The sequence below is a fragment of the Cercospora beticola genome, chromosome 4 (genome assembly GCF_033473495.1).
Source record: "Cercospora beticola chromosome 4, complete sequence".
Lineage (NCBI taxonomy): Eukaryota > Fungi > Ascomycota > Dothideomycetes > Mycosphaerellales > Mycosphaerellaceae > Cercospora > Cercospora beticola.
In genome coordinates, this window is record NC_088938.1 from 2,705,426 (window position 1) to 2,732,591 (window position 27,166).

Here is a 27,166-nt window from a genome sequence, read left to right on the forward strand (position 1 = left end):
AACGAACAGGATTTTTGGTAGTTAGTGTTGGTTGCTGTGCAGAGAGACGAAACCCGCGCGATGGCACGTGCTCCAAAACACAGCACCCCAGACAAGCTTTCGCAGCGATCGGCAGGCACGTCACATGCGCTGCGTCCACCAGGCATCGCCATCTGGTGCACTGTATACACACGTCGACGGCAGCACAATCCTCCTCCACCGCCGTCGCAACCATGTCCTTCAACGACTCCTCAAATCTCGAATCTCAGCCGACGACGTGGCGTCGCAATGACGACCCACAATACGCCGACGACCCAGAGTTTCAGCGCTATACCGATGGGATCTCCAACAAGCTCTTCTCCTTGACATCCAACATCTCTCGCCTCAGCAGTCAAATAGGACTACTCGGCACAAGACGCGAGACAGATCGCGTGCGGGAGCGGCTACAGGATCTGCTCTCCGAAACACAAGATGCCTTCAAGGAAGTTGGCGAGGGACTGAAGAAGGTCCAGAGCTGGCATGACCTGAATCCCACTCAAAAGTACACCGCTGGGAAATTGGCAACCGAATTCCGAGCGTCTCTCGAAGAATTCCAAACCCTCCAGCGCAGCGCACTAGAAAAGCAGCGCGCATCACAGTCCGCCGCCAAAGCTGCTTTGGACTCGGAGGGCGTCACATCTCCCGGTGGCACACAATTGACCGGGCAACAACAGCAATTGCAGCAGCAGGAACAGTTACGGCTGGCGGACCAGAATGAGGTCGACTTCCAGGAAAGTTTGATCATTGAGCGAGAGTCGGAGATAAGGAATATTGAGAGCAGCGTGTCGGAGTTGAATGAGCTGTTCCGGGATGTGGCGACCATGATACATGATCAAGGCGGGCAACTGGATATCATTTCGGAGAACGTAACGCAGACGAGGGATGACACAAGGAACGCGGATCAACAACTGAGGACAGCTGCGAGACATCAGAAGAGCGCAAGAGGGAAAGCGTGCTGTTTGTTAATCATCCTCGCCATTGTCTTGGCCGTCGTGCTTTTGGCCGTGTTGGCGTAATTTTGGGGCGCACTGTACAGAGTAATTGATGTGTTGCATAGAGACGAAGCTAATGATATCCCAGAGTGATCACAGTCTAACGCGATGCATTTATCATGCTGAGGGTCGCAATCTGAAGCGCGTTGCTACCTACGTCCTGATCCACTGCTGACCACCAAATCTGAACATCACAAGGGATCTTCCATGACCCTGAATATGCTCCCAGCTCACTTGAGCTTGCATGTGAACACTTACTTCCGCAGGCACCAGACCTCGATCGAATGCAAGTAATTTCGCACATGATAGTCCACCAGACTGCAGCCTTGACGTTGCCTCAGTTCGCAGACAAGACCCATAAAGATGCCGCAGCAGACTTACATGATGTTGGTACGCTTGCACATGAAAACTCACTCTGCACATGCATCGAAACTCACTTGAATAGCTCATGAGACTGGAGCCTTAGCCTGACCTTAACTTGGAGCAATTTTTTTGCAATCATACCACCACCTCCTCCACCAAGATCTCACCAAGCATCTATCTACATAACGATAATCATTACTTTGCACCTTGCTCCAGCAATCAGTCAAGGAAGCCTGTCGCTGAACGCTCGACTGCAAGATGCCGCTGCATCATCAACAGCCACTTTCGACAAGGGAACTCAGCCAGGAGTAGGACCCTCCTCTTCTACGTTTCTTGTTCTTCTCTTTCATGAGCTGATGTTGGCAAGCAGGACTTCCGACCAACACCAGTCCGCCGCTTGTGAAGAGTATGGCGACTCCTTCTTTAAGGAACGTCTTGAAGCCGCTGGTGTGAGCGACACTGAGTGTGAAGGCTCCCGGTATGAGCATCCTCCTTCCTTTTTACGAGCTACTTTGATGCTGATCTTCCCAGTGAACCCGCAACTGGCAATAGTGTAACTTTGGGAGAGAGCGTCGACCCAGGAACGAATCATGCCGACCGTCGCGACAGTCTACTTACCACGGACGAGCTGAAGATCGAGCTTACTGCCGCTTCCGTGGTCTTTGGAACATACGAGCTGCTTGAGCAGATCTTGCTTCAAGCAGATAACGGCACGATTCTCCGTCTTCAACGCACCAACAAGACCTGGGACCACGTCATCAATCGCTCCCACGCACTCCAGAGGAAGCTGTTCTTCCAAGCTGAGCCACCACAGCCCGACACTTCCAACGAGGTCATCCGCTGGAATCCCTTGTTCCCTCACAGAGTTAGTCAATGTGAAATAGGTCGGGACTGCAGGCATAGCTCAGGGGAAATCGTCATTTGTGTGAGACGACCATTACACACACGGTTCCTGACGCGAATCGCAATGCGAGTCTATCCCATCAAGCACTGGCGCAACGGAAGCTGGCGCCGAATGTTGCTTTGTCAGGGAGCAAAATTCACGGACCGGCTTTCCTTCCATCGATGCCCATGGGGCCTCCGCAACGTGGAAAAAGACGTTCGAGTGGTCATGGCTGAGGTCAAAGCCATTGTCGAAGAGAGTTGCGATAAGCACCGACAATACTTCCGCCAGTAAGGCCAGAAGCCCTGGATCTCGAGATTCTGGAACGGGCTGAATGAACATGGCGAAAGGATGGTCGCAATCCGTATTGGAAAGGAGTGGCAATTACCACCAACTTCCACGACACAGTTGTGCCCGGACACAAGCCGATGAGCATGCACTTTTCTTTCTTTTCCTACAAAGGTCTGCTTTCTTGCGCCAAAGCTGAGAGGTGGCTCGTGGTGAAATAAGATGCAGAGCGGCCAATCCCGGCAACGCGCGTTGGGAGAAGTATCCTGTCATACAGCAAATTTCATGCTTCAGAATCATCCAACTTGCTATTGCGTTTTCGTTTTCTTCTCATATCAAACCTCTATTCTGCAATCTTATACAACCCATCGTGTTTACGGACAAGCTTTTCTAGCGGAAGCCCTCGCGGCACTTCGACCCCACTACGCATTGAGGCCACCACAGAAGGCCGAAAACGGTCGACGAGGTCCTCAGGATCGGATGTAAACGTACCAGCGTGTCTCAGAAAGCTCTTTTTGGCGCCTTTTTGGTTCTTCGTCATGCTAAGAGGCAGAGGTACCTTTCGCTTTCTGAGAGAAAGGAAATGCTTCTCGCGATTATGCTCAGGAAACGCTCGGTCCATAGCCAACCTCGTAAGCGTGGAAGCTTCCATCTCTGCAGAGAAAGTATACGCCCGGCCTTCTCACTTCTTGCGGTCTTTCCTACGAATGTTTAGCTCGCGGTCAACCTCGTAAGCGTGGAAGCGTCTACCTCTCCAGAGAAAAGTATACTTTTTGCCTTCGCGCGATTGTTCTCACGGGGCTCGGCTCGTTCCCAACCTCGTGAGCGAGGAACGGTCCAGATCCTCAGAGAGGGGTGTAGTTCTTAGCGATGGTCTTGAGAGAGCTCACCCGACTCAAAGGTCATTTGAGTGGTGAAGTGAATGGCTACGCATGTGAAAGTCTTGGCACGTGATCGTGGCCTCAATCACTTCCATGGTTTGTCCTTAAAGTAACAAGTCCTTAGAAGCAGAGATTTCACACTCGGAGTGCATCCATATATACGGCACCTATCCCCTCAACATGTCGAGCACCGAACACGAACATTCACATTTCGAGTTCACATCCAAAGCGACAGCCACACGACTCAGAGTCAACACAACTCTCACAAAGCGATCGACCAGAACTCTCAGAGACAGCAAGCCTTTCGACGCCACTGCGTTTACGCATACCAAGACTATCGAAGGCAGAACTCTCGCAGAGAGACCGACAAGATGGAAGACATCACCAGACTTTTCGCGGCCATGTGCCTCTCCGGGCCATCCAAGAGCGTCCTGGACGATAAGGACGAATACCAGAAGACGACGGAAGCACAGAAGGACCGCGAATACTGGGAGATGTTGATCAACCGCCACATCATCTCCGCCGACACGCCATACGACGTCGCCATGCTGTTGTACGGCAGCGCAAATGCCTACATCACGCCTCTCCTGAGACGTCGCCGCTGGATCGCCATGGATGACTCGGATTACGTTCGACTGCTGCCATCCATCGTGCTGGCGTCTCACTTTTTTGAGAGCCGCCGCGCGATGGTCTTCTGGCATGCACTCTTCGAGCATGGTGGCCTCGCGGACCCTCAGACCGGACTGGTTATCTTCGGCCGTATGGGGAATGACAAGTATACCGAACTCTCACCAGCCGACCACGAAAAGACAAGAGCTCGACTGCGATCGCTCGAGAACATCGTTCTCGAGTGTGGTCACGAGATGCAAACCGGCTGTGATTGTTTCGGCGAGACAATTCCAGAGCCGTTGAAAGGAAAGGATCGCTTTCACCCAGGAAGTGCCATCATCAGGCTGAACGCGAAATATCTCGATGGGATCGATTTCGCAGGAGGAGCAAAACATGACGTACTGCGACGAATTTTCATCATCGCTGCTACGATCGTGCACGAGCTCGCGCACGCTATTTGCGCCGCGGCTCGATGTCCATGGAGCGAGATGGCGTGGGAAGAGGACGGATTCGTGGAGATGGGGTGGGCATTGGAGAAGTGGTTGTTTGGAGGCCAGCCGATGATTCTCAACAGGACGTTGCAAGCTCCAGGGTTTGATTACTGCGTTGCGACAGAGACCTTGGAGTTGATGACTTTGGGAATGGGGAAGGATGACGATGCAAGCGAGGGGGTGACCGCAGGACGAGCGTCTTTCATGACGACGTCTGGGAAGACGCTTCATAGGCTGCAGGTTATTGATGAAGCGTGGCTTGACGAGATATTTGATGCATTTTTGTACAGAGGTGGATAGATGAGTAATTTGGGGTGCCATTGTTGGAAATTGACCAGGAAGAGAGGACCACCTTGGGGAGACTCGAGGGCAACGGCAGGGAAACGACAGGAGGAACAGGTGGCGGAGCATGGAACTGCAGAGCTTCAACATGAGAAAGGAAGGCTACATGTCGCGTGTGGCGCCATCTTGTACAGGTGTGTTCATATGGGGCCTTTGGGCACAGGGCTGGGTATCGACGAGGAAGAGAGGACCACCTTGAGTTTCCTCAAGGGTAACGGCAGGACGAGAGGCAGATGGACCATGGAGGGGAGAGGACTGGATCTGCGTTTGGCGCATTTTTGTACGGGGATGGACAGATGGAATTTCTGGGCCGAAGTTCGGGGGATTGACGAGGAAGAGAGGACCACCTTGAGTTTCCTCAAGGGTAACGGCAGGACGAGAGGCAGATGGACCATGGAGGGGAGAGGACTGGATCTGCGTTTGGCGCATTTTGTACGGGGATGGACAGATGGAATTTCTGGGCCGAAGTTCGGGGGATTGAGGAGGAAGAGAGGACCACCTTGAGTTTCCTCAAGGGTAACGGCAGGACGAGACTCGGAGGAGACGGCCACTGGAAAGAGGATTGAAGATGCATTTGGCGCAGTCTTGTACAGGGTCGGATAGGTGGGGTTTTGGGGCACGGATTGAGGATGATGACCCCGGTGGAGGAATTTGAGATCTTGTGAATGTTTGGCCAAGACCAAGATCGCCAACATTCGGTATAGCATTGTTCGGGTTGTAGAGGATTGGATGGGGAAGCGTCGTGCTCTAGAAGGCTGAATTATCACTTTACTTTCCGATCTCACAGTCTCCGTATCCTGAGTTGGAGTATTCCTGGTTGACATCCACTCCCTCGCTTGCTTCGCCGATATGCCGAGAGGTGTCCTGGGAGGAGACCCAAGCCTTGCTTTTGGCCGACGTAGCTCTAATCCGTAGCGTAGATGGTGGGTTTTGTGATATCGCTGTCTGCAAATTGCCATGTGCTCCGAGGTCCACGTCCACCGCGAAACACATTTTGCCCATCATAGCGCGGAGAGTGGTATGTTCACTTTTGTACCGAGCGACGTCCAGATATTCTGAGCGCAAAACTCATGTCCTGTACTGGCGGTCTTTCAGCCATTATCGCCCTTCTTTCCTTTCCGCATCAGCGCCTTCAGCTTCTCCTCCTCTTCACTCGTTGCGTTGTCGCCGCTCGTCTTGTCTGTGGATGGCTTGCTCTTCTGAGACCCGCCCAGTACTTCTCGCCCCAGCTCAGCCACGACGCCTCCACCAGTACCTTCTACCCTCTCCGCTTTGCCATGTCGTCGGCGATGCTCAGCCAATAAGCTCAAACCTTCGCCTCCAGTGTCTGCATCTCGGTGTCGCTGGGCATTGGCTTTTGCTGCCCGGATGCTCGTCCTGGCGTACACGAAGAGTAGACATGCCATTGTGAAAGCTGCTGCTGGAGCTACGATGGTCCTGCTGTTGATGCGTCGTGGAAATGGATTACGCGGAGTCGGTGGCGCACCAGGTTTCGCTGGCACAGAGGCCTCTGTCGTGCCGTCTGGGCCACGAGGCTGAGAGAATCTGGCACCCATGATACCGCACCGATGGAGTGGAGTGTGACAATTAGAATCCGGATGCTAGAAGCGGGTGAGAGTGTCGGCTCGTATCGAGGTCATCGAGATGGGTCGTGCGGGTGTAACCATACACCTGTTCCGTGAAGCATCATACAGCAATTTCTTCAAGTCCGATAGCTCCTCTATTCGACATATCTGTTGTTGCTGGTCCGGACAAAGTTGAAAATGGTCTTTGGACCAATCCATAGACAGCAATACACGGCCGGTGTTGATCTTGCCGTGAACCCGAGACCGAGAAACTGATGTCATGACTTGGGATAGTCTGGACCGAGCATACACTTAGCACGAAGCCCGTCCTGCATTATTCTTTCCTTTGTGTTTGAATGAATGGTATAGAAATAGATCGAGGTGTAGATCTGATGAGGTGGTGAGCTCGATGGCTGCCAGCACGGCCACTGGTCTTGCGATCACGAATCCCTTGGTCAAGTACAGGGCATTGCTTGCGACTCGTGCCATTGCTCCTGATCCAGTATGCGCGAGATACGGGCCTCCCCTGCAGGATGATATGCTGACACAGTAGCAGGCCCAACATCGATTAGCAATCCATTTGGCAAAACTTTACGATCGTCTCAAGGACTACGAGCCAGAATTGGAATACAGTCACAAACTTGATCAGATTTCTCGAGCAGTAAACGCACAGCGTCGATATGGATCAGGCTCAGAAGATGACATTGCGCCGAGAAGAAGCATTTGGCGCGAGTTCTTCGCAGCCAAGGAGAGAAGAGACTCGTTGGCACTTACTCGAAAGCTGACATCTCATGAGTCGGCACTCCAGATGGACTCACCCAAAGGCCTCATGCTCCACGGAGAAGTTGGAACTGGAAAGTCGATGCTGATTGATCTGTTCGCGGACTGTCTGCCAAACAGGAAAAAGCGGCGCAGTCATTTCAACACCTTCATGCTGGAGACTTTTGCCAAGCTGGAAGCCTTACGTTCTGATCGCATGAGAATGGAAAGATCCAGTCTTTATTCTCAGCTGAGTTTTGCGGAGGACGATTATTCGTTGCTCTGGTTAGCAAAGGAAATGATACAAACATCACCCATATTGTTCTTGGATGAATTTCAAATGCCAGATAGAGCGGCAAGCAAGATTTTGACAAATCTGATGACCAGTTTCTTTCAACTTGGAGGGGTCCTGGTGGCGACGAGTAATCGCATGCCTGAGGAATTGGCCAAGGCCGCCGGTATTAGCTATGCGCCGCCCGCTGAGCAGAGGAGTTTTGGGTGGCAGTTTGGACTCGGAAGGCGACGACAGCCGTCTGGCAGATATGGAAGCTACAACGAATTCGCGGCATTCTTGGACGTGCTGAAGGCTAGGTGCGAAGTGTGGGAAGTTGAAGGCTCGAGAGATTTCAGGCGACTGGAAAGTGGCAGTGTCGCCCCCGTGAAGGACATCGACTCGCTGATAGAGGATGCCCCGGGCTCTGGAGATGGCTCTGCCGATACTCTGTTGACTCCCGCTGTTGAGAATATCGATTCCGCCGAGAAGCCTGAAGTCCAGCTACCCAAACACTTTAATGTGGCAGCAGAAGGTGCTACAACATTGACCGATGCTGCTATCGGCGAAGCGCTCGGCGGGAAATCTGTTGCCGCTTGGGCGCCAGCCACAATGATCGTATATGGCAGAAAAGTAAGGGTTTCCAGGTCGCACGAGGGTGTTACTATGTGGACCTTCGACGAACTTTGTAAAGGAACGTACGGCCCCGCTGACTACATCTCCTTGGCTTCGACCTACCACACCCTAGTACTGACAGATGTGCCCGTACTCAACTGGCTCATGAAAAACGAGGCGCGTCGCTTCATCACACTTCTTGATGCACTGTACGAATGCCGATGCAAGCTGTTCGTCTCAGCAGCAGCAGGGCCCGACGACATCTTCTTCCCCGAGGAGAAGAAGCGAGCGGAGGAAGGTGACAGTGGAGACTCAGTCTACTCTGAAACACTCTCTGAAGTCTACCAGGATGCAACTGCACCTTTCAGGCCGAATGTGTTGACGCAGAATCCCAACTACAGCGAGCCGGAAAACGAGCCGGACTATACGCATGCTCGGCTTGCCGGAATCCTTCAGGCCGATGCGAAAAGTGATGCACTTGAAGACGGCACGCCGATTTCAAGAGGTGCGGTCGGCGGTTCGTCAAGCAGCCCATTCGGTCGGTCGTTCGGCAGAACCGATGCGGAGCTCGAACGGAAGCCGATCGATCCCGACGAGGTGCGGTACTCGGCTCGACCGAACTTTCAGAAGACATCAGCTTTCACTGGAGAGGATGAGCGCTTTGCATACAAACGTGCCCAGAGCAGATTGTGGGAAATGTGTTCCGCCCGTTGGTGGCAGAGGGATGAACCGGGTTGGCATCGTCCGACCCCCAAGGAGGTTCGCCGCTGGGAGGATCCAGAAATCGACCCTGCAGCTGGTGCAGAAACGTTCACCGGTACTACGGAAATTCGCATGGGAGCTTCCACAGAAGATACCACGCGACCACCGGAAAGCTTCAAAAGATATGATGGCGGACCGTTCAAGCCGAAACTTGAGCCCGCGCGCAAAATTAGCTGGACGCATGCTTGGGGCCTTGGAGAGTGGGGGAAAAGAGCTGGAGCATGGGGTAAGGGTGTCGATGGATTGAAAGACCGCGGAAGTGAGAAGTGATAGATGCATTCATGCAGGTAATTCACCGCCACCCTATGCAGTAGCCTGAAAGAGGAATTGCAAATTTGAGTTCGATGCAAGCGTGACAACGAGGAGGAATACTTCCGTTTGGTGCACCCGAGTATGTCTCAAGTCTGCCGAAGAGCAGTATGGAAAGTAAGTGCTGATCGTCGGATCACATATGCCTTAGTATCAAGTGAGTTCACTTGCAAGTTATGCTTAGCAGGCATGAACTGTGTGAGAACCTCACGCAACAACGGACCTCGCCTTTCCTCCCTGAACGAGCGAACTTGCTCAACTCGGCAAAATCGCGCTACTGGAGCACTCGTCTGCATTGTGATAAGGCATTGGCGCTAGAGCTCTGCGGAGGTAGGCCCGAATGTGGAGGCTCGCTTCCTGCATCGATTGGACCGCCACACGACGGAGAGCTTCCTTCGTGTTGATCGTATTGATAATGCAACTAGCTCAAATTGTGACCCAGAATAGGTGCCGGAGATAGTTCCAAATGATATGCTTGCAAAGAATGGAGACCCTTCCTTTGCAGAGATATGGAAGCGAAAGTATTTGCCAAGGCTGCGAAATGAGGGTCAAACATGGTTCTGCTCTTCAGTGGTTCTGCTTCTCCGCGCGAGGGAACCCGGAAGTTGACCATTCCCCTGACCAACGACACGTCTTCAGGTCTCAGATATCCTGCAGTTCCACTTTGAGCCCCATCACGAATACATGCTCCACAAGTACAGATGCTGATATGTACGGGATTGTTCCAGTCCCGCTGATGCCTCAAACTCCAATGGATGCACTTCGTTGACCATTAAATGTTGAGCGAACACATCACTCTTTCGCTGGTGCTCGTAATGCCCAACTCGCGTGCCCAAGATACCATTCGCTGGTCTTGGCAGTTTGCGGAGTGCCGACTTGAATCTGGACAGACCCCTGCATTCGATGGGACATCTGTTGAGACGGGCTTGTGCGCTGATCTGCAGAAGGATGGTGGATTCTTCTGTTGAGCTTCGGTGCACTTTTGCTTGACGACAGTGTAGTGCCCACAAGCAGTCCAAGTAATGAGATTGAGGTAGCACATTTTTCTGTGGCTGTATCAGTCGTGAGACAATGCTCTTGAGTCTGCAGAGGTCCGATAGCATACTGTATTAACGCTTGAAGTTGCGCTCTCGAGATATGTCACCTGATAATGAGTCTAACAAAACATACACTGCTTGCTCTCGCATGAAAAGAGAGGTGCCATCGCTGAGCTAATATACTTGCTCGATCTGTCAGCTCTGGTCGACCGAAAATGGTATTACCGAGTTGATTGTGTCGATTGCAACCAGGTGTCGGAAATGCGCGTTTTCACACTCAGTCTTGGTCAAAGCTCCCCCGGTCCTGCAGACGTGGGATGCTGCACTGCAAGGCCATGCGCGTTACACCATGTAGACATCCGTATGGAGCTATGCGGGCCGGGCCCCAGTCCGAGGGGTTCTGCTGCACAACATCGAGGTATGCTGAGTTTACAGACTGCTGGGGCTTGGTCTGAATCGATTCACCCAGTGTCCTTGCTGCTTTTCTTTTCTTCTTTGCCTCGTTTGAGCCGACCTAACGATCGAGAGTGATGGATTGCTGAAATTCAATTGTTCAATTGGCGATCTGCACGGGATACGCGGGAAGACGGCTGCATCACTCGTGGGAGGCTGTCGCTGGACGTACATCAACTGGAGGAGCCGATGCCGGATCTAGTTAGAGTTGGATAGCACTCGTCCTGTAGCACATGGCTTCAATCGAAAGGTCTAGACCTTCTAGCCGAGAAGGCGTACTTCGAATACTGGCGCTTCTGGCTTGACGAGCAAGGCACGGTTGTAGTTCGACGGCGTCCATCGTCACTGCTCAGCATCGACATTCAAATACTCTTCGTGCTGAGCGAAACATGTCGTATTCGTCTCGGTTGCGGTGAGGATGACGCGGCGTGGGCGCGCGCAGCGGTACAGATGTGTTTTCAAGCCAAAACCGTCAATAGCCGTGATACCGGTTGCCTAGGAAAGCGGAATGGCAGCAATTTCGGTGAATCCGCTGACCTTGAAGTCATGAGTTGCTGTACTGTTGACCCTGTGGAAAACCGAGTCAGTGACTGTGTCGCAATCCAGTTTGGCCTAATGCCAATAAGATATCGCTCACTGACTCTCAGTGTCAAGCCGAACCGCAATCTCGACACATGCGCGGAAGCCTTTCATTGCTTGCCTCTCTCACACGATATCGAGTGACGTTCTCAGCGCCATGCCATGAGGTCAAATCTCAAAGCATCTGTGTTGTCTGGAAATGCGGGCGTTAGTCCAATCATCGTCCTATCGAATGCAACGAAACCAACGATCAACGAAAGCACTCGAGCTTCGACTATGTGTTGGAAATCTGTTGCATTGCTATGCTGCTGGAATGCAGCTTAGTTAGCGCAGTCGTGTTCAAACGCGGAAGCCAAGAGCTGGAATGTGGTCTGTGTTCGAAAATTGTCGAACATAGCCAGCGCGGAGGACAATGTCGTGATCAACGCAGATGCCCATGCTAAGGTGATAGAAAGAGCGATGCTTGCAAAAGGCGCTTGATTGTTTCATGGTACGGAAGATTGCAGCGCAGGCCCAATTAGTTTGCGAGTGACAGAACAGGCCGGAACACTCAGCGGTATGTCATAGACATGATCTAAGACTGCAAGGGTTCGCAACCATCGCAGCACTCTTGCAGAGATGCTATTGAGGGCATAGGAGTTGCAGGGACGCCGTAAGATTGTGAAGATGATGTAGGTGCGTTGGCTGGAAGGTATTGTTGCATACTCATGCGATGCTCATGAGCATTGAAGGCGCACAGGATCGAATGAGCACGTTCCCCTTGAGCCAGAGGGACAATTGATCGAATTGGCCCGCTCCAATTTGTCTTGCGTTGACGTCGCGGGAAAATGTCAAGCCACAGCGGCTGTCCTTTTGCAGAGGTCGGATACTGATTGCCATACTGGCTTGTGCAGAAAAGACGTTGAAGGCTGCAGCAGTTCGAAGTGAGCCTGCAGAGTGTGTTGCACACAGTAGTCAAACATGTGTTGGTCTTTGCTTGATTCAGGTCATGTCGCAACGGCAGCATTTCGTGCTCGATTCCGGTGTCTCCAACCAGCCGGGCGTATATTTGTGTCTGATGAAAGACAATCGCTTGTCTCAAAGCAGATCCAACGCCCTGAAGGTTATACAAGCAAGCGCATCAATGTTTGCATCCATCAGTATAAAGGCCGTCTCTTCCCAGAAGCGATCTTCCTGCCAGAACAGACATCACCCGATACGTTCGAAACGGAAGCCATGCGCGCAAGATCGGAATCGACGTTGGCGCCCTTGAACTCCACAATTCTAACGCTGCTGATCACCACGAGCCACAATACAGTACTTGTCGTGCATAGTCCGCAGGACGCGACTGATATCAGAAAGGCAGCAAACTTTTGGCTTCCGTCGACGATTGTCGCTGTACCAGCGATGGAGGAGGAACTCAGGCAACGTGTAGCTGGACTGGTCGTGGCATGGACCGGTCTTAGTGATGACCAGTTCACGGTGTGTCAAGAGCCTGTGATGCGTGGCTTGCTGCCTTATCCTCTTCCACCTCTAAATTCGCAGACGGACGACCAGAAGCTTCTCAGCACAATTTTCTTTCGAGTGGACCTTCAAATGCCCATTCATCGCATCAGCGACTTGCGTCCGGCAGCAGAGCTGCTTGCCAATGAGCGCGACGACGACGATGGTATTGAGTTCGAGCTGCACAGGCTTACGAAAAGGGAGGCAAAATCGATCCGAGCGCACGACATTGGAGCGATGATCCCAGTCCGCAAACTCTTTGGCTTGACCAATCGCTAGTCGCTCGCGGCCTCGTGTGCCCTGGGATGAGCAAAGTATGCTAGATGTCTGCGACTACGCGCATGAGAACAGGCGGAAGTGGCGAACTCTGTGTGTTTTCATACGAGCACGCCCATATACTCTGCTCTGCCTCCTTCTCGCTCTAGCTGCGGCCATTGTACCAGGAAGCGGTCGACCACGAGCTCAAGCAATCGCCCTGACAAGCTCAGCTTTTTGACTCTCGCCCAGCTTTCGACATAGATGGTCCTCATCTTGCCTCTCCAGTTGCAGCCCCATACTTCGAAGAACCTCAAGGCCAAGCTCGCGAAGACCAGAATAGTTCCTGTGGCCGGACCATTCACCAAAATAAGATCTGGAAAGTCCAGCTGCCCCATTCCACCGGTGTACTGGGACAGAACCGCTGCACATGCGAAGAAACATCGAAGGCATGAGAAAGGTGTCGTTAATGGACTTTGATGAATTTGCCGTGCTCTCGGAACAAATTGGATATCGTATGTGCCTCGACCGCCCTCTTCCCATCTCGCTTTATAACCTGCCTTCTCTTCGTGCAATCTTTCCAGCTTCTCTTCAAAGTCCCTGGCCCGCTCCGCAGAAAGAGAGTCCCCCTCGCCAACGACCCACGTTCTATGTCTGAAATTGTTGAGATCGAGTCTTGAAGTGGGATCTTCCTCGTGCATGCTCCGCTCCAGCATCGCTATCATCTCAGCCGTATGTCCTCCTGAGCCAAGTACGACGAGGAGATGCGTCGGCTGATGCGCATCGCGGCGAGATTGGCGACTGGGTTTTGGGCGAGCTGGATTGAGAATTGTGAGAAGGCGAGAGATGAGGAAGGCAGAGGAGGCGAAGAGCAGCAGAATCCAGAAAAGAAGTGGCTTGGCCATCATGCGCGACGCGCTGTTACCAAAGGAGCATACTGTGTACGATGTGAATATGCATCGAGACAGCATGTGAAAGTGAGGTACCAGGTGGCACCCCTGTCAGCGGCCGGCGACCGGACAAACTGGTCGGTCTTGGCATAGAACTACTCAGAAAAGGACAGGAGCCAGATGCATCACATATCGCAACGAATCTGACCTGTCAATCTGGCTGCATGCTGCAATCCATCATGTCGAATACCAGGAATCACAAACACTGTTCCCGATAACAGGCGACAGATTCGCCCAGAAGCTTACGCAGTTATTCTAACTCGAAACACTCGCGGAAAGAGCCTCCAGAGAAAGAGGAATGGAGGGCCAGACTACTGCATTGTCGATATTCAATCGATCTTGTCCACGGGCTCAAACAATTAGTTTCAATGCAGCGACGCAACTTGCCGTCCTGCCTCTAATCCAGGGACGGTCTCAGCGAGAATGCTTTGGCTCGGCAAACACTGCATTCTGCAGGCACCGGCTTGTCATCGAACCATGAGTAACGAGTGCAAAGACAGATCCTGCTCAGGAGTATCCTTTCTGGAATGCTCTCTGGAAGGGATGCTGGGTCCTCCAGGCGTTGCACCGGATTTGCTTCTGGAGCGCAGCAGTTCTCCCAGCCGTACGCAATGGTGGAAAGCGGTTTTCAGCTCGGCAGAATTTTCGTCAGATCCCATCAACCGCAGTCTCGACCCATTTCCTTTCTCGTCTCTTGCCGATGAACGCGTCGAGGTCTGGAAAAGTCCGAAAGAACCCCTGCGTGAGCGTTGGCAATACGAGGAAGACTGCTGCCACAGATGCATCTACTGTCTAGTCTGCTCAACAGTGGACACATCTTGAGCCGGCGTCGTGGGACTCAGTGGGAGAAGTCGATCCATCGGATCTGGCGTGGGATATCTTCGGGATGTGTTATCTCATGAATGGGCTTGGGTAGTTGCTGACGGAATTCAAGAGGTAACCCGCAACGACGTCCATGGCGGATCTGATTCCGATATTTGCTTTTCTGGTCATGTTCATGCTCGAGCATGGGGTAACCTTTTACCAGTCAGCATTTCCTGACGCATGGCATGAGGCTCTTCATCTTGATAGATCCGATTCCAAACGATCGGATCGGGTACGCGCATCAAGACTGCGGACCGGCATTAGCGTCCTTTAAGCATGAATGTTCCGACAAAAGGCCTGACACCAATGCATGCACCTGGATGAAAACATCATGAAGATGCAGCTCTAGTAAAGAACCATAACTTCGAAACGTGCCGTGTGACGCTAACCGCCTGGTCGGAGATTCGTCCGCACACAGTCCTTTTGCCCGGAGTGGCGGCCACCCAGCATGCTGACGTTTCAAATGTCACAGATGTCATCTATGTATGATGAACCTGTGAAGACCGAAAGCAGCAGATGCATTTCGACTTTGCGGCACATTGAATGAAACCAGCTAGACAAGCGGGGAAATGGCTGGCCTGCGAATCATCTTCACACTAGTCAGCCTTGACTGTGAACTTTACCCGTGCCTCTCACGGAAAATATATTGCACTGCAGCTTTGCGCAGCCGTGATGAACGCAAGCAATATATTTCTTCAGCAGCTGATTCTGCTCCGATCCGACGCAGAGCGTGATTTGCCGAGGGCACAAAATCCCACTGTTTCCGAATCGAGGTAAAACTGCCGACAGAGCTGCATTCCCCTCCCGTCTGTCGAAGCAATCGTGCAGCAGTGTTGGCAGGCTTGCAGGTAAATAGTACAAGCCTCCTTCAGCCACATTCACGTCAAAGCATCAGCCTTAAATTAACTTAACAAGCTCTGTCGGGACCGAGCCGTGCCAAGAACGTGAAGACACAACCACGCAGCCACTTCAGTACAAGTAGGTATGTACTATATCAAAGCGGTACCCTAAAAAGTGGACTCCAACAAATGGAACGGATGATCGTCCACTAGATCAACAGCCACTACTTCTTAGTCGACCAACGCCAGCACGGCCCAGGGACCGCTTTGCGCTCGCTCGCTTCATCATCACAAAAGTGGCACAGTGGCGCGTAGAATTGTTTAGCTTTTGATGTGGCGAGTAACTGCACAGCTTGTGGAGTTCCAGAATGGAAGTCTTACACATGCCAATTGTAGCATAGTGCCGTCTGATCGGCACAGATGTCTGTTCCTGACCCAGAAATGGATTAGGAGGCATCGCGGAGCAAGGAAGATCGTCAAAAGACTACGTTGACTTTCATGCATGTCATCAAATGGCGAATGCTACTCGCAGTTACTGGAAAGGGAGTCGTGTGCTTGCTCGACTTGTGCTGGTTTGTCATTGCCATTGAAACTTGCTGGAACCGATGTGGTATATAGATTGCGGGGGACTGTAGTGACTGTATCGCCCATGGACGACTTGGTAGGATGCAGGCAGTTCGAGAGGGCAGGGCAGTACACTACTGCTGGTTTGGCGGTCTTGTTGTTGCGTTGCCGTGTTGCACTCTGCTGATTCTGTAGGCTGGAGTAGTTGCATGCTCTTGCAATATCGATGTGGCTGTCGCCAATGCTGCCAATGCTTTTCTTCCGATCCTACTGGCGGGATCGTACTTTTGTACACGATCCGAGGATCTGACGAGCGGCGTTGTGTCGGACAGTTACAAGCGTGCTCTCCACCTCAAGTTGCGGACATTTGTCCCAATATGATGTCGATTGCTCTCAATGCGTCGGACTGAAGGTGAGAATGACTCGGGTGAAGCATGTTGGATGTTGAAGTCTTTTTTTATTCATTGATGGATTGAAGCCTGTCTGTTTCCTGCAGACCATTGAATACAGCCCCCAGACATTGAACAGAGCCAAAACTCCAACAGCCGTTGCCAATCCCGATCGAGTTCTGGACGCCTCAAGATCGAGTATAAGTACAAATTTATTCTTTTTCAACAGTGAACACTCTGCAAATGAAGATAACTTCCTGTGGTATCAAGTGCGACTCTTTATCATTTTCAAGTCAAATTTAGTCCCATAAATAATCCTCTGTGCGAGGTGAAAGGCGCTGTACAGATCGTAGATATTCGTAGTATAACTGCTGAAGTGTTAGTAAACTGAAGACTTGTTGTAGACGTGTCCAAGGTACTCACCATTCATACCCTGCAAGGCGCGTTGTTCTTACAAGTCTGGCAAGTGCCAGTCTCCAAATCGACGGTTCCAGAACACTGATAGCATCGTGTGAGACGCTTCTCGATTTGTTGTAACGTGGTGCTCATAAGGTCCACTCGTTGAGTCAAAGCTTCTATCGATCGACTGCAAGATTCGACCAAGCTGACAAGTCTTTCGACTGAGTTGTCTTTCCTACAATCGGGGGTCAGAATGATGACGATGGCTGGGCGAGAGTGACTGTGAACTTACTTTGTAGGCTGAACTTCTCGGTATTTGCATTCAAGTTTCTGCTCTTTGCATGATTGGCAGGGTGACTCGCCATCGCACTTTTGTTTGCGCTTTCGGCATTCCTCGCATGCCTGCTTTGGTCAGCGAGAAGTCAGTGCGAGGGCGCCCGTTGAACTTACAGTTGCCGTACGCTTGGCCTTTTGTCTCGGTTGTACATGGCTAGGAGTGATTGGCACAGCGGGAAATTTTGTCGTTGTCGGGCCATACACCTGTGGTGGTGGTGGAGTCGCTGGGCCTAGTGATGCATTGCACGATGATGATGCGCTGCTAGAGCCTCCAAAGGAATCGCCCGGTGCGTGAATATAGCCTTCGGACATGGAACGGTTGGGGTTGCCATTGAAGTTGTACATGTGATTCGCTTGCAGGTAGCCTTCCTCTACGTACCCGACATCCGGAGATGATGATGGAAACGGGTTGCTGAAGAGGGTATGTTGGGGGCCAGGTGGTGGTGGAGGTGTGTAATAACCTCCACGCGACATCTCGTGGTATGCCACCGGTACTCCATCGAAGGCAAGATTGGCATCAACGTGGTCAATCATTTGTGTGTAGTTGCGCTTGACTCCAGCGAATTGTTGTTCCATCATGGCAATGGAAGGCATGAAGATCGATCGAGATCGAAGAGCTGATAGGACCAGTTTGCTGTGCTCGATGATAGACTCCAACTGTGAGCAGGTTGCCGAAACAAACCGGAAGTGTCGTGGTCGTGGGAAATTTGAGGTGAAACAGTCGAGATGTCCAAGGGGAAGACAACGATGGAACGGCTTGAGTATCTATATGGAGTGCTCGAGGACAGTACCCGCTCTGCTGGAAAGGATACCCGGCCTCGCTGCAATGTCCCCAGATGTCTGCATCCAGAAATGGGCGAGCGACCAGATGCGATGTACGGATTCAGATGTGGCGGTTTAGCACCCTGCACCGGAACGCCTACAGCATCATGCACGAGCCTTTGGTGATCTCCAGAGACTAGACAGGATGCTGGGACAATGTATGCACAAGACCCATCTGCAGTTGCATCTGCCAATGGGTTGACGTGCCAGGACGGTGCAGGAGGCGCGGAGCGCAGGTGCATCTTCGGCTTGCCTGGGCTTAAGCAGGTAGAAGCATGCATCTGGGGACCACGGTCGCGTCGAGCCGTCGGCAAAATGAAAATAACAGGATCCCAATAGCAGGTATCGATGTGGGAGGCTCGCTTCTGCACAGGGATCTGGCTCGTCATTCAGTACCACCGCCCAGGGCAGTTCTGTACCTGCATTGCGCAACCACCCGCCTGGTTCATACCGCGGGATGGGACCACTCTCGCGATAGGCGAGGAGAGGACGACCAGCCCAGGTGCACTGCTTGACGATGGACGAGGTTGTTGCGATCGACATCGGTATCCGACGGTGGTCCAAGCCTGGGACGAACCCACACGCCTCCGTCATTCAGGTCACGATACTGTATTGCCGTCAGGCTTCATCGCAGAAACAGGTTTGTCAATTTCTGGCGCCTGCTTCTTGTCTGCGTCCAGAAAGGACGACGTGCAGCAGACTAGGCTGCATTGTGTCCAACAAGCAACGACTTGGCCGTCGGAGCACTGTATGTGTTTGCAAGACTCGTCGCCGTCGGCGGGCCTCTCTGACAAGCGTGGAGCGATCCAAGCGAGACGCCTCTGCAGGAAGAAGCGCCAAAATCGCATCTCTTGAGCTAATCTCACAAGCTGCGGCGGGCTGTGGAAGAAGGTGGGGCTGCAGGATGGCGTATTTGTCAATGTGAGCCACTCAGCTTTATTTCTGCAGCGCAGCTGGCGGGCCGGCGACGACAGCAACCAATGCGCAGTCACTATTCTCAGCGGACAGAGGCCGTCTCAGCTTTGGTGACGGGACCAAAGAATGTCGTGCAGTAGCCGCAAGCCACGACCTGTTGCTTAGCGGCGATGTGGAGTTCCGCCGACCTCCACGCGAGGCACTATGGCTCTGGCCGCAACCCTGTGGCCTTACAACCACGTCGTGTGCTGTGACAATCATGAGAGGCCTCCGCACGCTCCTGGTTGATTTCTTCTGCCGCACAATCGTATGCGAGCTCACTGGGCCGATCTTGGCCGCCGTGGCACACATGATGCAGCTGCAGTCGACACGTTCAGGTCGTTGTCACTCACTGCCAGATTGACTGCATTGCATTGTTGCAGAATGCATGATAGAACACACGCCTCTCGTGCGGCCGCCCACGTGAAGAGCATCTCCCACGATAGGTCGTGGCAACTTAGCCACGTCTATTCGCCCAGAAGCAGTGACTGTGGACGACGTTTACCCTACCAGCCGTGTGGACAACTGCTCGTCCACCAATTTAAGCGACAAAAGAGGGTCGGAGGATTTCCTGCTTCGGGCAATTGCGTCGAGAGCACATCGCTTTCGCAGTGCTGCTCCAGAGTCGCCTAGCCGAGGGCCGGGAAACTACGCCACTTTATCGATCGTGGACTGTACGCACTCATCAGAAGCCTTTGGGAATTGTTCCAAACTCCCGGTCCGATCTGCCACCCCCAAGATAAATAGAGTGCAGAAGCCTTGCAGTACGCCCGCGTATTGGCAACAACCAAGCACGCACGGCACAGTTGCATGACGCCACTATGGATCCGACAGTCCCCCGAAGTGTGCCATGCCGCCACACTATAGTGCGCTGCGGTTGGGGCGCGACCCTCGAACGCCTTCTTTAGTGGCAGCTGCCGTGAGGCGGGTTTTGCGAGCGTCACTGGAGCGATCGCTGATTCTAAGCCGTCTCCAATCGTGCTGACCCGAGCGAGGTCGCGAATTCCAATCATTGGCGGTATGGACTGGCTGCTTTGCGTCGTGCCCAGAACAAAACTGACCGACCACTCCAATCGACCCTCCAGACACCCAGTCGTGAACAGAGGGTGGGAAATGCTGGTCACCGACAATTTTCAATCGCACCAGCTGGAGCAATTAGACCAGTGTCATCTCGTTGGATATGCATGCTGACTGCATACCATTGGGGCACGTCGCCGAGCTTTTGAGACTCGTATCATTATTTGCAATGTGGCATAGGGGTATTCAACGATCTTCTCGGAAGTTCCGATGCGCAAGGCACTTTCAGATCCTCTCTACACAAGGCACTCCGAACACTTGAGGGCAGTGACGACGTATTGCATCTGCATGCTTGCCGGCATAGAGTAGGAATCTTGCAGCACTCAGCACTATCGCGATAACAGGCACAGAAATAGTGACGCTTCATGGTCTCGTTGACGAAGCCAGCCAGCCAAAGTGGCGGAAAGGGTCCCAGGGACCAAGTTGACTCCAGATAGCGGGCTGGTCTTGCTGTCGTACCCCTGTCTGACGCCTCCGCCTGCACAGCCGGAACGCGATCCGTCCCAGTGGGTGAAATTGTCCGAGTACCAGTCTTCTGTTCAATTCACCCCAAGGCACTAAGATTACTCTCCTTGCGAGCATTGACCGCAGCGAGGCCTGGCTTGTTCAACGATATCGACCCTGTGATGCAGTACTGCCCAGTGTGAACGATGGCATGGCCGGTGAGGATCTTATCACTGAAGCAACCAGAAGCACAGCAGGATACGCCGTGCTCTCCATGTACGCTCAGAGAGATGAAGTTCTGTACGTTTGATACAGTACAGCCATCAAGCAGCGGTCCGTCTCATGACAGGTTGGGCGCACCAGCTTAGTTGCCACTGACGGAGTTGCTCGTGCTGGACTGAGTATCGTCTGGCCGCCGAATTATGCTGTGTAACCAGCAGAACGTGGAATGGCGGTCACGATGCAATAATAACATCAGCCACCGCGTGGTCTAGATGGCGATGATCTCAACGTTGTCGCTTGAAGCCGTTCGACTTGGATTTGGATGTGGAGGAGGTAGTCGCCCAGCGGTGTGAATTGGGCCAGAATGCATTGCGCGGGGTGGAGGAGCGCGTTCATGCTTCGTCGTTGAGTCCCCGATTGTGAGTCATGTGTTCATCGCAGTCGTATACCAATGTCTGTTCGATCTAGGCGGTCCTGAAGGCATCGCATCTTGTATTCAATGTTTGGTGTTTCAGCACGCAGCTGTACGAGGCGAGGCGAGGAATCTTACTCGATTGCCTCAGGCTGCCACTGCCATAAATGGATGAGTGTGTCAGAAATCGTGGCAGCACTTTCCGCCTCGATCTCATGCCATCGCCACTTTCTCTTCTCTTCTCCTCCCATTGTCTTTAGCACACCAGTGTTCATTGCACTTCCAATAGCCATCGACACTGTCAAAGGCTTGACTCTGTCACAGCCGTCCTGGCACGCGACAATGGCGTCCTCTGCGGCCTATGCATGCCAAGTTTGCACGAAACGCAAGGTCAGGTGCAGCAAGACGATGCCGACCTGCTCCAATTGTCTCAAGAGCGGCATCGACTGTGTATATACAGAACCGCCGCCGCGCCGCCGAAAGCGACGCTTGAGCGGTGATATCTCTGCAAAGCTGGCTGAGTATGAGCGTATACTGAAGCACAATGGCTTATTCCCGCTAGCGGAGACGAGAGACTCGACTCCTCTAGACACTCAAAACAAGCCAGTCGCTTTGCGCTCGACTCAAGGCGCGACGTCACAAGCAGGGAGGCTGGTGACGAGCACAGGGAGCACTCGATATGTGAACAGTAATCTGTGGGACAATATTGACGATGATGAGATGCAACAAGCGTCTGAGGAAGACGACCAAGAAGCAGTAATGAGCGGCATGGAAGACAGTGTTGCTGCCGAAGATCCGTTTTCACTTGCACTCATGGCTGACCACCGTACTCTGCTGCGATATCACCCCGACCATAGCCAGGCCGTTGCCACGTGGCGCACGTATCTCGAGAATGTGGAGCCGCTCTGCAAAGTGTTGCATACACCGACTGTTGGGAAGCTCATCGAGAGGGGTGCGCTCGACCCCTCAACAGTGACCAAAACCGAGGAGTGCTTGCTGTTTGCGATCTACCACTTTGCGGTATTGTCCATGACAGAGGCTGATTGTCTCAAGCAATGCCAACAGCCGCGTGCGGTATTACTGAAGAGGTATCACTTCTGCGCACGACAAGCTCTTGTGAATGCCAAATTCCTGAAGACCACAGACATGAATATCATGCAGGCATATGTTCTCTTTCTTCTCTCCTGCAGAACTCACTATGATCCGTCGACATACTGGATCCTCACAGGGGTGGCGGCGCGCATATCTCAACGTATGGGGCTCCATAGGGATGGCGAAGCGGCTGGCTTGCCGCCATTCGAAGTCCAGATGAGACGTAGGCTATTCTACCAAGTGGTGCCTCTGGACGGCATGTCAAGTCGGGAATCGGGCGTGAGCGACGCATCAACACCAGATCATTTCGATACGCTGCCGCCTCTCAACGTCAATGACGATCAGATCTGGCCCGGAATGACAACAAAACCAGTGTCCCAAAAAGGCGCCACAGAAATGGTATTCTGCCTCTCACGTTCCTATATTGGAAGGGCTTTCGCTGCCAGCAAGCAACTGAAAGATGATGATGAGGCGCAGAAAATGATCTCTCGTACTGAGGACGAAGTGGAAGATCTGTATCTGCGCTATTGCGAGTTCGCTAATCCTCTTCACCTGCTCACCAACTTGGCAACTAGGTCGGCGTTGAATGCCATGCGATTACGAGTGCGACTACCACGACTAAATGAAAGACCAGACACCGATGATAGCCGGAGGGAGAGACTGCGACTATCGTGCAAGATCCTCGACACTGACGCGGCAGCTCATACTCACTCAACGTTGCGAAAGTACATGTGGTACATTGGACCTCTATTCGCTTGGGTAAGGCGTTTCATTTTACGTGTCTGATTTATGACTGACGAGCGAAATTCGTAGGGCACCTGGGACGCCTTGATATCGATTGTGACTGCTCTCCAGAGACCCGACTCGCTCTCTCGCACCGAGACTGATGACATGTGGGAGAAGGTCGAACAGCTCTATTCTAACCACATGGATCTAATGATCAAGTCTAAAAGCGCTTTACAAGTTGCCATTGGGCGCCTGGCCCTCAAAGCATGGGACGCGAATCCTCCATCGAAGCAAACACCGCAGCCCGAATTCATCGTTGCATTGCGCGCATCACGAAGATTTCAGTATCTGGCCAAACGCGCCATGGCTGGACCAGTCGAAGGGGCGACGTTTGACGAGGTTTCATTGAAGCAACAGCCTTCTGTGCTGTTCGATGCCAACGCAACAAAGCCCGGCGACTCTCCAGATCTCGACTTTGATTTTGACTACGGAAATCTCCTTGACGATAGTGCACCGGACTGGGTGTTCTGGGATAACCTGATCAAAGATTTCCAGTCACAAGGAGCACAGAACTAGCATCAGATCTTCATTCAGTGCACGTCGCAGGATCACACTCGACCAGTACAGCCTTCTCGATGGCGAGCGGCGGCTGTGTGTAATATCGTTCATCTATGCCGGATGATAATGTCGAAGTTCGCCTCGGCGTTAAGAGAGCATACCGGCCCGGATCCAGCCCTAAGTCTATTGGACTGATCCCTGCCATCTCATTCCCGCTATAAGCCGACTCCGCTGTCGAACCGAGGACCCGGTTCTGCCTTCTGGTCTAGTCTACAGATCGTTTCCAGGAGGCGTGCTGTAGGCTAGCTTTCAATTTTGACGCACCGCCTCTTTTACGACAACGACTTTCGCAAGATACACACAGCGTGTGTGATGTGCTTCATCAGATATCTGTAAACCGAGGAGCAATAGAGTTATTGGTCTAAGTCGCATGCTCGCAGACGTACTATCGAAAAACAGCAACTGCAAAAGAGCACACTGTTCTTAGCCGCATGGTGCCATCTTCGGGACCACGAATACCGATATGACACAACAGGCTTGACATGTGGCCATGCCCCATGGGTTCACTTAATACACAAGGACTTAGCGACATTTGGCTAGGGCTGATCTATTCAGGCAAAGACTAGACCATAGGGCCATAGCCTTTCGATATGCCCCGTGGACATCAAAAGCGGTCACGACACCCTTTGAGGATCCTTTCCGACTTCACCTGCATTCTCCACCACATACCAACTTCAGTCACTCCTTCGGCACGCCAATTGCTCACTATGGCACCACGCTCGCTTCTCCTTGCGGCTCTGTCCGCCTCGACCTCCTTCCTCGCGCAAGCCGCCCCAGCCGCACGCAGACAGGAAGATAACCTTGCTCGTGACCTCGCCACTTTGAAGGCTTTCGCGGAAACCATTACCGAAGACCCGCAAAACATCAAGGCCAACTGGACTGCAGCCGGAGACGATGTCTGCCAGTGGGCTGGTGTGACTTGCGCTGAGCGTCCAGATGGAGTCCTTGCTGTTGCTGGTATTGGTAGGTAGTTGCTCTAAAGATCTGGCAGTGCCAGCAGAAGCCACAGTGGATGTTAACAAAATCGCACGTGCAGACTTCAACAACTACGAATTCGGCCCGGCCCTGCGAGCAGACCTCATCCTCGACAAGCTCTTGGATATCACATTCTTCCACGGTAAGGGTCATTCTACAGGACCAGCTTTCAGTCACAGATGAGCGATGCTGATAACACAAAAGCGAACTCCAACTCCTTCACTGGAACACTTCCAGATGTCTCGGCTCTGAAGTACCTGTACGAGGTCGATTTCTCCAACAACCGCCTGTCTGGAATGTTCCCGTTGGAGATTCTCAATGCTCCGCTGACATTCTTGGATCTGAGATTCAACGTATGTTGCAGTTCTCCTCCAAGCTCGCAGCACAAAAGGCGCTGCGAAAGAGACAAAAACTTATCGCGATATCGAGCTGACTTGACATTCAGAACTTCATCCGCGAGCTGCCAGAGAAGCTTTTCCAGATGACTGACCTCACAGTTATTTTCCTGAACGTGAGTTTGCCTACTGCTGTGCAAGATTCCCGAGCCGGCGCGGACTGCTAACATAACCAACAGAACAATGCCTTCTCCGGCCCAATCCCAGACATTGGCCCAACCTTCAACACCTCGTACATTACTCTCGCCGTAAGTCGTCGCATCGTCTCTACTTCAGCTAGCCTCTCAAGCTAACATGTCCCACTTCAACAGAACAACAACCTCACCGGACCCATCCCAGACTCCTGGGCCAACAACCAAGCTCTTACTGAGCTCCTCATCGCGAACAACACCGAGATTACCGGCGTCATCCCTGACAAGCTTTGCGCGCTGCCAAACGTCACGCTTATTGATGTCAGCGGAAACAGCGGCATGACCGGTCGTCTTGGACCCAAGTGCAGACAGTATGCGAAGGAGGCGGACAGAGATGCCAAGAACCCACCAAAGGACAACTCGACCATTGCGAGAATCTTCAACATTGAGGGTACTGGATTGACGCTTTAGATGTAGGTCCCCGGGTAAGGTGATTGCTCAGGATGCTGAGACCAATTCAAAATAAACGAAAAAGAGGAACACAAAGAGGACCAGCACCGGAAGGCCGTGCCCTTCGAATATACATCGACCACAAGAATTCCATTTGCGACCTCAGTCGACTCTATTGTGCGTCTATCTTTCTATCATGTCACGTGTAATGCCGTGGCATCTACATTTCTCAGCGCTCATATCATGCCATATCATGTCATGCCTTTACCACACCCAGCTCACCCAATGCTTTCATCGGCCCATACTTCTGCCAGGCCTCATACTGCTCCTCACTCCACGTATACACCAAACCAATCATTCCAGCCGCATTTCCCGCAATCACAGTATCCTTCCCCTCTACGTTTACCCAAGCCTTCGTCCTTGGGATGACAACTAAATGCGTTCTCGTCAGGAGCACATTATGAGGTGGTACTTTTCCGTCTTCAATCCGCAAGTTCAGCGACTCTCTCAGCTTGACATAGAGCTCGTCAAGACTCTTTCCATCTATCCTTCTGTCGTCTCTGTCAAGTCTCAGAGCACCATGCTCAAACGGCGCACCCGCCACCTTCTCAATCTCCCCTTCCCCATCACTTCTCAATAGCGAGAAGAAATTCTTCCTCCCATGCTTCGCTCCCAAAGGCTGTGGTATACACTGCAAATGCTTATGCCCCACAGAACTCCCCGATTCAACACCACAATTGAATATCACCATATACTTCTCATCATCACCATCGCCACCGTTTGCTCGTAACCTCGTCAAAACTTCCCATCCAGCATCGAAATCACCAGCATTCAATGCATCGCTTTGCGGCTGGTATTCGTTCGTCGGTAAAACAAATTGCGGACGAACAACGCAGAATTTGTTCAATATGAGTTTGTGATCTTTGCCAATTGGTCCTAGAGTCCAATCGCCTTCGCTAGCTGGAAAAGCGTTTTTGGTGGGAGTCTTTTGTTTCGTATCGATGGGTTTCTTTTGGAGACTTGTTGCGATGCGGAATTCGAACTGTTGATCATCAGTACCACAGCAGTGTTTTGTGGGGGCTCGATGTCATGAATGGGAAGCTATTTTGTCCAAAGGATGAACGAAGACATCCACTTACGTCAAAAGGCTCACTGGTAATGTGTCGAGGTTGGGTTTCGTTCCAGAGGAGTTCGCCTTTGGCAAGTAAGCGGTCGAATTGTTGGAGTGCTTGACTTTCGAGGTCGGTGGAGCCCATATTTGTTGTCTTGCACGAATTGGGAAAGAAGAAGTGGATGACGATTGTTGTTGGGATATTGCAAGGAAAGTCGCGGAGCTCGTCCCGAGGCTCTTGCCGCGACGCGAGGCGGGATGGCTGGCTCAACTGACGCGTCGAGATCACAGCAGGTTGTTACATGTACTTCATCAACTTCATCTCGTACACGGAATTCCCATCGCAGCTGCGACTCTGCGTGGTGATCTGAGCATGCGAGCGGGGACTAACGTCCGTGTATTCCTCAGGACACTGTCGGAAGAGAGCCGCACAAGATACTGG

The 27,166-nt window shown here is 52.4% G+C and overlaps 11 protein-coding genes across 11 annotated transcripts; 7 read left to right on the forward strand and 4 right to left on the reverse strand.

Annotated features, from left to right (window-relative positions):
• Positions 1–212: 212 nt before the first annotated feature.
• Positions 213–1,034, forward strand: RHO25_006715 (uncharacterized protein; the record flags this gene model as incomplete). Its single annotated transcript, XM_023597521.2, has 1 exon — positions 213–1,034. One exon carries the CDS (start codon positions 213–215, stop codon positions 1,032–1,034), a length of 822 nt encoding a protein of 273 aa, XP_023452161.1.
• A 597-nt stretch (positions 1,035–1,631) lies between these two features.
• RHO25_006716 (uncharacterized protein) lies at positions 1,632–2,550 on the forward strand (the record flags this gene model as incomplete). The annotated part of the gene is made up of 3 exons (XM_065602831.1): positions 1,632–1,681; positions 1,744–1,851; positions 1,905–2,550. 3 exons carry the CDS (start codon positions 1,632–1,634, stop codon positions 2,548–2,550), a joined length of 804 nt encoding a protein of 267 aa, XP_065458903.1.
• Positions 2,551–3,796: 1,246 nt separating this feature from the next.
• On the forward strand, positions 3,797–4,825 carry RHO25_006717 (uncharacterized protein; the record flags this gene model as incomplete). Its single annotated transcript, XM_023597522.1, has 1 exon — positions 3,797–4,825. One exon carries the CDS (start codon positions 3,797–3,799, stop codon positions 4,823–4,825), a length of 1,029 nt encoding a protein of 342 aa, XP_023452160.1.
• A 1,133-nt stretch (positions 4,826–5,958) lies between these two features.
• Positions 5,959–6,423, reverse strand: RHO25_006718 (uncharacterized protein; the record flags this gene model as incomplete). Its single annotated transcript, XM_023597523.2, has 1 exon — positions 5,959–6,423. The coding sequence occupies one exon, from the start codon at positions 6,421–6,423 to the stop codon at positions 5,959–5,961; it is 465 nt and encodes a 154-aa protein (XP_023452976.1).
• A 418-nt stretch (positions 6,424–6,841) lies between these two features.
• Positions 6,842–9,109, forward strand: RHO25_006719 (uncharacterized protein; the record flags this gene model as incomplete). Its single annotated transcript, XM_023597524.2, has 2 exons — positions 6,842–6,934; positions 6,989–9,109. 2 exons carry the CDS (start codon positions 6,842–6,844, stop codon positions 9,107–9,109), a joined length of 2,214 nt encoding a protein of 737 aa, XP_023452977.1.
• A 3,323-nt stretch (positions 9,110–12,432) lies between these two features.
• On the forward strand, positions 12,433–12,978 carry RHO25_006720 (uncharacterized protein; the record flags this gene model as incomplete). The annotated part of the gene is made up of 1 exon (XM_065602832.1): positions 12,433–12,978. One exon carries the CDS (start codon positions 12,433–12,435, stop codon positions 12,976–12,978), a length of 546 nt encoding a protein of 181 aa, XP_065458904.1.
• Positions 12,979–13,076: 98 nt separating this feature from the next.
• Positions 13,077–13,859, reverse strand: RHO25_006721 (uncharacterized protein; the record flags this gene model as incomplete). The annotated part of the gene is made up of 1 exon (XM_023597525.1): positions 13,077–13,859. The coding sequence occupies one exon, from the start codon at positions 13,857–13,859 to the stop codon at positions 13,077–13,079; it is 783 nt and encodes a 260-aa protein (XP_023452974.1).
• A 3,000-nt stretch (positions 13,860–16,859) lies between these two features.
• On the reverse strand, positions 16,860–17,889 carry RHO25_006722 (uncharacterized protein; the record flags this gene model as incomplete). The annotated part of the gene is made up of 4 exons (XM_023597526.2): positions 16,860–16,928; positions 16,993–17,194; positions 17,252–17,361; positions 17,410–17,889. The coding sequence occupies 4 exons, from the start codon at positions 17,887–17,889 to the stop codon at positions 16,860–16,862; spliced, it is 861 nt and encodes a 286-aa protein (XP_023452975.1).
• A 3,679-nt stretch (positions 17,890–21,568) lies between these two features.
• Positions 21,569–23,620, forward strand: RHO25_006723 (uncharacterized protein; the record flags this gene model as incomplete). Its single annotated transcript, XM_023597527.2, has 2 exons — positions 21,569–23,077; positions 23,132–23,620. The coding sequence occupies 2 exons, from the start codon at positions 21,569–21,571 to the stop codon at positions 23,618–23,620; spliced, it is 1,998 nt and encodes a 665-aa protein (XP_023452980.2).
• Positions 23,621–24,369: 749 nt separating this feature from the next.
• RHO25_006724 (uncharacterized protein) lies at positions 24,370–25,634 on the forward strand (the record flags this gene model as incomplete). The annotated part of the gene is made up of 6 exons (XM_023597528.2): positions 24,370–24,625; positions 24,699–24,779; positions 24,842–24,990; positions 25,083–25,148; positions 25,212–25,280; positions 25,344–25,634. 6 exons carry the CDS (start codon positions 24,370–24,372, stop codon positions 25,632–25,634), a joined length of 912 nt encoding a protein of 303 aa, XP_023452981.2.
• A 235-nt stretch (positions 25,635–25,869) lies between these two features.
• RHO25_006725 (uncharacterized protein) lies at positions 25,870–26,869 on the reverse strand (the record flags this gene model as incomplete). The annotated part of the gene is made up of 2 exons (XM_023597529.2): positions 25,870–26,655; positions 26,753–26,869. The coding sequence occupies 2 exons, from the start codon at positions 26,867–26,869 to the stop codon at positions 25,870–25,872; spliced, it is 903 nt and encodes a 300-aa protein (XP_023452978.1).
• Between the last annotated feature and the right edge of the window lie 297 nt (positions 26,870–27,166).